Source organism: Anneissia japonica, unplaced genomic scaffold (genome assembly GCF_011630105.1).
Source record: "Anneissia japonica isolate Jap-2015-1 unplaced genomic scaffold, ASM1163010v1 scaffold79894_len10661_cov107, whole genome shotgun sequence".
NCBI classification, from domain to species: Eukaryota; Metazoa; Echinodermata; class Crinoidea; order Comatulida; family Comatulidae; genus Anneissia; species Anneissia japonica.
The window spans coordinates 1-10,679 of NW_022691561.1; the positions used below are offsets into that span (position 1 = coordinate 1).

General features: G+C 33.7%; 1 protein-coding gene across 1 annotated transcript; it reads left to right on the top strand.

The window, feature by feature from the left end:
* Positions 1–4,454: 4,454 nt before the first annotated feature.
* On the top strand, positions 4,455–10,559 carry LOC117100065 (DNA polymerase delta subunit 2-like; the record flags this gene model as incomplete). Its single annotated transcript, XM_033239615.1, is given in 7 exon segments — positions 4,455–4,569; positions 4,990–5,185; positions 5,981–6,061; positions 6,699–6,856; positions 7,886–8,013; positions 9,002–9,103; positions 9,628–10,559. Coding segments are annotated over 7 exon segments (953 nt in total), but the record flags the coding sequence as incomplete, so codon positions are not given.
* Positions 10,560–10,679: the final 120 nt, after the last annotated feature.

A 10,679-nucleotide genomic window follows, 5' to 3' on the forward strand; every position in this document is an offset into this window, starting at 1 on the left:
CAGGAGATCCTTAGACATATTATAACTCTAAAATACAAATGAAAAATGTCTGAAATTTTTATAGGTGTTTTATTTTGTGTAAAAAAGTCATAAAAAATAAGTTTTTTTGGTAAATTTTGGGTAATGCCATTAGCAATAGTGCCATAGAAATTATAGAACTCGATGAAAATATCACAATTATAATAGGCGTTGACAATAGACAAATGGGTAGGCCTTTTGGGCCCGGTGTACATGTAGATCTAGACAAGTCCATTAGGAGCTTCAGAGACATGCTATCGTGCTCAATTAGATCATCATCCACACAGTTATCAATCAAGTATATTATAAAAACAAACCTGCAATACCTAGAAGGCTAAATTCATTTTAAACAGTTGAAAAATGACATCCATGCACTACATAATCATGTTCTACTAATACAGTACTGGTTTTTTGGTAAATTTTGGGTAATGCCATTAGCATAATGTGTCATCATACACATCATTTGATAGATAATTTTTACTAGTTTGTGTGACACCAAATATATTCAAATTGAATTTTCCAGTAATGGACTAGCTTCAAAATACAATTTTTGGGTAAAAACATGCAAAATTTGCAAATGTTTGGTCAGAATTTGGCACTCGAATCCAAAAAAGCACTTTCAATATGATGGCCACCCATCTAGTATTGATTAGACCATTTTGCACACTTAGGATATCTCCCCCTCCCATTTAATAAGAGTTTCCCTTTATAATAGGGTTTGGCCATAGAGTTAAAAGATAAATTTTTCTCGTTTAATTGAATAGTTTCCTTTTTGTGGTGTCCCCTGAATTGAAGTGTCCCAAAGGAGGGGTGCTACTGTAATATCAAGTCATCTTACCTTGATTCAAGTGTAACTGTTCGGAGTTGATACCAGAAGTGTGATCAGTAGAATGTCAGTGTTTACTGAAATTAAGATAAGATAAGATAAATATGAATTGTACATTGAATCATGTCAAGGCCAAAGCAAAATACCAAAATGTATTGATTTTTACTTATTGCTAACAACATGTATTTGAAATGAATTATGTGGCCAAAAAGAAAATCCAATTTATGAAAATCTAACATCTATACAGAGTACCGACATGCAAATAATGAATGTTGTGATATGATCTCATCAAGTTTAACAAGTGATATTATTATTATTGAAATTACAATATTGTATTAAACATAATGTTTCATACTGTAGTTCCTACCCATAAGCATTTTTACATTCTAATATGGTTTCAAAAAGAATTATTTGGGACTGTGCATCATTTAATGTAAATGTATATTCTTGAAAACTATACAATAGTGCCATAGAAATTATAGAACTCGATGAAAATATCACAATTATAATAGGCGTTGACAATAGACAAATGGGTAGGCCTTTTGGGCCCGGTGTACATGTAGATCTAGACAAGTCCATTAGGAGCTTCAGAGACATGCTATCGTGCTCAATTAGATCATCATCCACACAGTTATCAATCAAGTATATTATAAAAACAAACCTGGAATACCTAGAAGGCTAAATTGATTTTAAACAGTTGAAAAATGGCATCCATGCACTACATAATCATGTTCTACTAATACAGTACTGGTGGAAATTCCCTTATGACTCACAGTGTTCATAGACAATGTTCTAAATAAAAATGGTTCTCAAACACAAATCATGACCCAAACAAATCTAAGCTACTCTCCTATATATCCAACTATATAGCACTTTATATTTTTTGATGTATTTTTTATTAACATTATTTGTTATCCATGCTTTTGAGAAAGAGATGTTCTCTCTTTAAAATGGATTGATTGATAAACTTGGTAAATAGTAACATGTATTGACAACGATACAATATTTACTTAATATTGTTATAATAGTTAGGTTACTATCGTTGTTGTTATAATAGCAGTAATGCAGCCTAATGCAAATAAGTTTCAAATGGTCATGTTTAACAATATCAAGAAAAGTTAAGAAAAAAAAATGGGGGTTTTGATTTCTCCTTTTCATACCTTATTTTTGTATGAATAGGCCTAGTTGTTTATATTTTTACAGGCAAAATAAAATTATTGTGAACAAATTATAAAGAATCATAAATATTTTTTAATTTATCTGTGTTCATCCTCATATCATCATCATCATCATAATTTTCTTGATTCTCATTACCATTATCATCATTATTTTCATTACCATTATTCTCATACATTACCATTATTCTCATTACCATTATCATCATTATTTTTTATGATTCTCATGACCATCATCAGTATTATCATCATTATCATGTCACAAGGGCCAAATAATTAACATGAAAATACCACAGCATTAACTATCTCAATCCAAATTTATCGTCAGCTTCCATGTGGTTCATTAAGAACCACAATAAGAACCTCTTAATAAAGAATCTATTAGCATTACAAGTGTATGCACATAACTATTGTTATTTAAATTTCTTTCACTGTAGCCTAAATGTCCATGTTAATGGACTTATGAGGTAATCTACCTCATAAGTAATCTTTTGTGTTGTTGTGTTTTGATTTTGTTTTTGATTTTGTTTCTTTTTTCTGTGTGCTTATCTGTATCTTAATAACGTAATAATTTGTTAACTCTAAAAATAGTATTACTACAGTATTACTACAGTAATGTTTTTTATTTAGTGGATTTTGTTTCAACACCAATACAGTACTGAATACAGTTATTGTATAATTGTTTTGTATAACTTTTAGTCTCTTTTAGTTTAGTTGTTTTTTTCTTTCTCATTGAACGCACCGAAATGTTGTGTGCCACTGAAACAAAAGTGTATGTTCAGTTGAATAAATAAATAAATGACCAATATAAATAGTAAATTCAACAAAGCCATTATGCCAACACTTAATGTTTGTTACTTGGCTTGGTAAGCGAGATCACAGCAACTCTCTAATGGCACAGTGTCCATACAGTGCTATCAACAATATCACTGTCAGTTAATAAGTCCTAATCAAAGCATCAGATCATAATTATGGGCCACCTACAAAGTGTAGCAAGCCATTTCCAATGCAGAAATTCTACACATTGACATGTAACAATGAGACATGTTGGTAATTATAAGTTGGTACAAACTTAATTATCATGTTACTTTAAAATCATTTTGTAAATGAAATTATCATTTTATAATTCAATTCTAGTATATAAATACATCTATTATTCAATTGTTGGGGGGTGGGGAAGCCTTGAATCTGCCACTGGAAAATGAAACAACTTTTGATATTTGAAACAAAAATATAATAGACTTTTTTTATTTTATATTTTGTTTCTTTCAGTAACTCTGATTTTAACCGGTGACCATGCTGTTTTTAAACTTATTTTGATTTCTTTCCACACACTTTTATTTATTTATTTATTTCCCCCCTCCCACCCTTCTCCTTCTCAATCCACTTTTTAAAAATTTATAACCTATTAATATATTGTATTTTTCAACTTAAGTTTACTACCTCTTATGTGCGGAAAAACAATAAACAAAACAAACAAACAAAAAAAAAAAGAACATGAATTAATTTAATAGGTGTCCAAAAATGGCACTTAAATTTCAATTTAAAAAACTACCATATCATATAATTTAAAGAATTTTACACTTACAGATACCCGAATATAGCACTTGAATAGTACAAAATTTATGATATTCTCCAGAGCGCCTACCATGCATTTAGGACGCAGATGAGTAAATTTTACATATGGTATAGATGCCCAAAAATGGCACTTGGATACTTTGTTCTCATGAGGATTCACCTAAATCATGTCAGTCTATTAATATCTGTCTGTATTTAGACCTTACCTCCTTACAGCTGCGCTTAGCACAGTGTAATTATCATAGTGCATATCATCGTAAACCTTAGCTGTTCAAATGCTTGTAAAAGCAACTTAGGGCAGTAGGCAGTGTCTGTGTTTCAATCTGTATTAAATCAAAATTAAATAAAATTGTATTTCAGAATTTCGTCCTTGTAGCTTTCCAGTGAAAATGTGACTGATATTAGACATAAAATGAAAACAACATGGTTTAAACAACAATAAATAACAAGAAAATGAACCTAATCTCAATGTTTAAATTTATGAAATGCAAATTGGTAAAGATGAATTTGGTAGGAAATTAGTTTTATGAAAATTATGAATGGATATGGTACATTGTTAAATACATTCTTAAATAAGTGTGCTGGTTCTCATAATTTTACATCATTTTTTTAGTTTATAAGTATTACATTTCCTTAGAATAAAGTCAGATTTTCTAATGGAGAGCCAAGTGGATGTCTGGTAGGAGATGAATGATTTTGAAACGGGGAGCCAAGTGGGTGTCTAGTAGGAGATGAACGATTGTGAATGAAGTGTATTCACCCCATCAACATCATTATTTTTATGTGTTCATTTAACCCATGATGTGATAAAAAAATTAAGTCTTACTAACATGTGATGTATTTTTTTGTTGTTGTAGGAACAGTTGTAGCTGTTTTAGGAAAAGAAGGCGACTCAAGTAAGTTTGAGGTGGAGGAGTATTCATTTGTTGACTTGCCAGCACAGATACCTGCTGCACCACCCGAACAGGACAGGTAAACTTAAATTATATTTCTACTTATATTTTTGTTAACTTTCTAAGGTGAAAGGTGTCCAATAAACTATAAACAGTTTTTCACTGGCTTTTAGACTTTTTTTAGAAATATAATGGAGGGATAAATTTATTAAGTGTAAACACCAGGTATAACCCACAAAACTTTGAAGAAAACTTATTTGCAGTTGGTCCTTTTGGCTTAAATGTCTGAAAGATGGTGCGCTATCGTAACTTGCATTTCGCCCTCCGGCCGCAAGGAAATAAAGAATTCAGCGCACACACATTGTCTCTCACTAGTTTAGCTGACTGAGCTAAGCTGCTTATCTTTTAAATTAAAGAGAGTAAAGTACAATCTATTATAATTTAATAGTGTAATATGGTTTTTTTTTTGTTTTTTTTTGTTTTTTGTTTTGCTCTCAAGGTTTGTACTGCTGGCGTCTGGACTAGGAGTTGGCCAAGCAGGTCAACACCTAATGAATCTACAGATGATGGTTGACATGGTAACCGGTAACCTAGGTGATGTTAATGATCAGAAGATGACTGCAAACATTGTGCGAATCATCATTGCCGGTAACAGTCTAAGCGTTAAAAATCAGGATAAAGGCGCTATGACAATGGTAAGAGATTACAGTTTACGCCATGAACGAAATTCTGTTTCAGTAATTATTATCATCATTATCTCATGACTGCCTTTATTATTACTATCTTCATTGTCACTAATTAACAAGTTAACTATTTTCATTCATTCAAACTGGAACTAGTTTAAGTCAAAATAGAATTGGTGTCAGTCTGTTTTATGTCACTTAATCCTCTTGGGGTTCTCCCCCCCCCCCCTTCCTTGGAAAATAGGGACTTTGCTGTGTGTCCTGATCTTACCTGCAGCCGTTACATTTCCCCATGATATCGTGTTTTGTAGTGTAGAGCATTTTTAGTTGTCCTCTGGTAAGTCTATTTTTGTCTCTACCAATTTATTTCTCAGGCCATTATTAGTTGGTGTTGTTGAATTTAATTTATTCACTTCAAGATTTTTTTTAGCAAGTATTTTGGAATTTACTGAGCATTCAGTACTTATAACACATCAGGTAGGGCAAACATCATTTTGTATCATTTCTCCTGATGCAAAACGCCATTGGAATAGCATTGAAGTACCCGCTGCTACTTGGAAATCGGGTTCATCACTAGCCACCAAGCTCAAGCTCGGTGGTCTAGTGGTTAAGACATCAGGCTAGTTACCTGGAGGTCATAGGTTCAGTTCCCACCCCAATCACTTGCAAGATTTTTTTCGCAAGTATATGGGAATGTACTGAGCATTCAGTATTTATAATACGTCAGAAAAATTATTTTCGTATCATTTCTCCTTTCGCAAAAAGCAATCGGAATTGAATATTATTGTTATTAAATTGTAATTATAGGCCAAGTACTTGACTAGGAATACATCTCCAATCAGCAGTGCTGCCGTCAAGAACCTGGATGATATTTTGGCACAATTGGTGGTAAGTTAAAGATATGAAATGAATGCCCAGTTTGATTGCTTTTATTGCATCTCTTTGGCTGTGAGATTTAGGTTTTCCATTCCTTCTTGAATATAATCCTGGAGAAATTAGTGTGAAGTTATGACCAACTCCATACTTTATTCTGTATAGTAATAATTATTGAATAACTCTTTATCCAAGCCCACCACATTTTTACTTTAGTGTTGTCTGTAGTTCATATTTGAAGGAAATCATTTTACTTTTACCATTATTTTCACATTTTTTGAGCAGGCAGAATTTTTTTGCCCGCCTCTGCTTCTAAGAATTCCAGAATATCCATTTCATATTCTTTTGACAACCTGTGGGCCAACAGGTAATTTAATAAGGCAATCGGTCTTTCTGATCTGATTATTGTGAATTTTTACCTGCGTTTGTAGTTTCAATACCAATTTGAAATTTATTGTTTTAACTTTTATTGTGATGCAATATGGTAGATTTTTCAATATGCTATAAGAATTTTAGCTTCCCATAACTGTAACAATCTCTGTTATATTATAAATTTGTATTCTTCTCTATTTTACTGTAATGTACATTTCAACATATTTTTTAATGGAATTTGCGCAATATATATACTGTCTCTCTTTTCCATTCTTCCTAGAGCTCTATACCAGTTGATGTAATGCCAGGGGAGCAGGACCCTGCTAACTTCACCCTCCCCCAACAGCCCCTTCACCGGTGTATGTTCCCTCGTGCGAAAGTCTACTCATCTTTAAACCTGGTAACCAATCCTTACGAGGCATCAATAGGCAGTTTTAGGTAGGGGTTTTCTATTTACAGTAGTACAGTAAAATGTCCATTTTACGAATGGTCTTTGCCCATGATGACGTCATTATCGACCAATTATTACCATAAAAAAAGTCAGATTGCGCATGCTTTACAAAGTGATAATGTGTATTTTACTTAGTAAAATCAAATTTGTTGTATTTATTTATTAATAGTTCGATATTTTCTTCCATTTCTGGTATTACAATATATATATATATATATAATATATATATATATGTATAATAATAATTTAAAAATTCAATTTTTTAAATAAAGTGTGCTACATACAATGTAATAATCCTAACCACAACAACGAAACTACTAACGCAAGTGTCGTCGGATTGAGCACACATGTTTACGATGGCGACCGAGAGTGTTGGAGTCAGCAACTTACTGACATCGTGAATGCTAGATATGATCGCGAAATGCATGTCAACAAAACATGATAGAAAGGTCCATAAAACATACAGGTGCTTAATGTTTTTTAAGTGGAAGAATGCCAGCGATTACAATAATTTGTTTTTTATCGAAGGTAAATTCAGCTAGGCTCTAGAACGGTAGACCATAGTGCTGCACTGTCGGTTCGTGCTTGGCCTGGATGACGTCAGCTAATTGGTGCTCAATGGCAGGGGATGCCTAGGTATTGGAAACTGACACCCGATCTAATTTACAAATTTTTCAACTTATGACTTGTTAAGTCATAACTTGACTGCTGATTATCAAACCGAGATGCCAAACCAGCTTGCGACCCCTCTGGAAGTAAATCCTGTATTTTTAAGGGTTATTGCAGATATCATAACTTTTGATCTGTGGCTCTCGATTTTGTATGTTGTTTTTCATTTGTTAAACATATCAAATATATCAATTCAAATAAATAACCTGGCCATTGCAGACTCTTGCTCTGGTAATTAAATTCTTTATTTTCTCCTCTTTCTGTAGTAGCCATTACAGACTACAATGGTATACTGTAATCAAAGTCAGCTTTGTTGTATCAATACATTTTATTTTTTTCTTTTATAGATTCTCGGGTACTTCGGGGCAGAATGTTGATAGTATTTACCGCATCACGACGATAGATGACCGAATGGAGATCCTAGAAACGACGCTAAGGGCTGGACATATGGCGCCAACTGCACCTGATTTGTTAGGTTAGTACATGATTTATGTGTGGCGATATTTTGCAGTTTTGTCTACTTGTATTAATTTTGGTTGACCTAATCCAGGTGGTGTTGAAGGAATCCACATGTGGGAGATCTGTTTAAGTGAGCGTCCTTAACACATCTGATCATATTTTGCTATACACGGTGATGCTCATTGGCACCGACTTCTGGGAGACAATTTATAATACAGTATTGAACACTGGTTAAAGACATTCAAATATCGTGAATTTGCTGATGATGGGTTACGTTCCGGGAGATTCTTGCAAGAGTGCTGGAGGCATTCCCAATTTCTGGGAGACTCCCTTGTGTTGCGGGAGATTTGGGACCCCTGCTAACCATGTAAATCCTCCGCTTGACAAAAAAAAATGACAGCCAAGCTACGTGCAGTGGCATATCTAGAAGTCTTAAAATAAGGGTGATGATGGGGGGGGGGTGCGCAAAGGTAAATTGGGTGCTCGATGATCAGTTGAGGGGTCCTAATTCACAAAATAAGGTGATTTTAGGTGATTTTTAACTACTTGACTGTGACTTTTTGGTTTGGGGGGGGGGGATGGCGACTGGGGGACCCCTAGATAGTCCAGAATGAGAAACCAGGCTCATTTTCGCAAGAAAAATCCAGTGTAAACAGTGGCACTAGGATACTGTAATTTTTTCTAAGCTACACATAGTTAAGCTTTTTACAGAATATATGCAAAGATGCACACATGCAGAAAATTACTACTATCTGCTATTAACCCACATGCTAAAAAAAAATATGCTTTGTATTTAAATCAAGTAGACCAAGGTAAAGTTACCTAATTTAATAAAGGTGAAAATAAATCGCATCTGAATGCGTCTGTAGGTAAATTCAGTATGAATACGACCAATGTAAAGTTACTTTAATAGAGGCCAAAATTAATCCAGTGTGAATGCGTCTTTAAGTTTAATCCAGTGTCAACGAGTCTTTAGGTTGTTAATTTCATACATGTGTTTTCAGGTTGTTATCCATATTTCAACAATGACCCTTTCATCTGTACCACCTGCCCCCATGTCTATTTCGCTGGAAACCAGCCAAAGTTTCAAACCAAAAGATTAACAGGTAAGAACAGCTATCATTTTTTTTTAAATTATTAATCCTTATTATGAGGCTGGCTATCCCAAAACCAGTGTACTGTATGTTGCTAAATGTTAAACTAAGTATTTAGCATAAGAATGTGATACTATTGTATATTCTAATACAGAGCAGCTGTAATATTTGTACAGTACTCCTAACTTTAGCAATAGTATGTCAGTTCCTTTAAATTTCATATTCTAAAAGCTTATAGTGAACATATTAAAAAGTCAATTTTGTTGTTTTGTTGACTGATTCTGGTTTGACAAGGCAAGTCCCATATAGCTGCAAGCCTCTTCTAATTTATTAGGCTCGGAATTTTGAGTGGAATATAGATTTTTTTTTAAATAGCTAAAACACCACGTTGTGTATTTTTATGAATTTATAATGTGGTTGCAAAGAACAAAGATTGTTTACAAGAAAAAAAAAAAAAAGGTTAAAAGGTTATCTTCAACAAAGTGGTACAGGACAACTTTAATTAAATTATTAAACAAAATGCATTCATTTTTCAGATTCTTTAGGCAAGAAGATTACGCTGATATGTATCCCAGAATTCCACTCTACCCATACATGTGTACTGCTTAACCTTCGAACTATGGAATGTCAACCTTTGACTTTTGATAGTGACATAGTGGAGGAACCGTGTGATATTGAAATGGCGGATGAGGATGCAGTTGAGAAGTGATCAGTTAGGCTTCCAATGTCAAATACAAATAAAGCCTTTGTTGAGCTAATAATGTTTCAATATATTAATACCTTAGCCACGAGGTTATGCAGACCTGGGGCGAATGCAGGATTTGGTGGTAAGGGGTGTGTGTAGTGGGGTATATGAGAGTCCACACTACCTCAGCCTCACAGGTTGGGGCTGAAGTTAGAAAATTGCACTCTCATCATAGCAGATATAATTTCAATTATTTTCATATCAACAACACAATATTTTTTTCTTGATACAATTTAGGGGTGTGCAATCACACTGTCTGCTACACCCCCTGCATTCACCCCAGCAGACCCTATTTTGAGTAACTCCCATATTTCAAAAACATGCATCTACTTAAAAATAAGTACAGTACCACATATTTTTAGGTATTCATTATTTAATGTACAGTTCACCCAGTGACAAAAAATACTCTGATGCTTATAACCGCCATGAAATTGAGTAATGCTATCAGCATTTGTGACTGGCTACTACAGTATATGAGTTAGCGAATGCCACCAAGCGCAAGAGTCCAGGGACTTCAAGTTGAAAGCAATCCCTTTCGGCCGCTCTGGTTAAATGAACGTTCGTAACTGTGCGAGACAATTTATAAAACTGTAGTATAAAAGCATGAAAATATTATGATTTTGCGGGTGATTGGTTATTTTCCGGGAGATTTTTGTTTGCTAACGAGATTGCGGAAGGCTGTCCCGACTTTCAGGAAACTACTGTACTGTAAATATGATTGTTAGAATAGGGTGTCTAGAAAACTAAGACCTAAGATATCTTAGTTTTCTAGATCTAGAAAAGTAAGATATCTTAGTTTTCTAGATCTAGAAAAGTAAGATATCTTAGTTTTCTAGATCTATA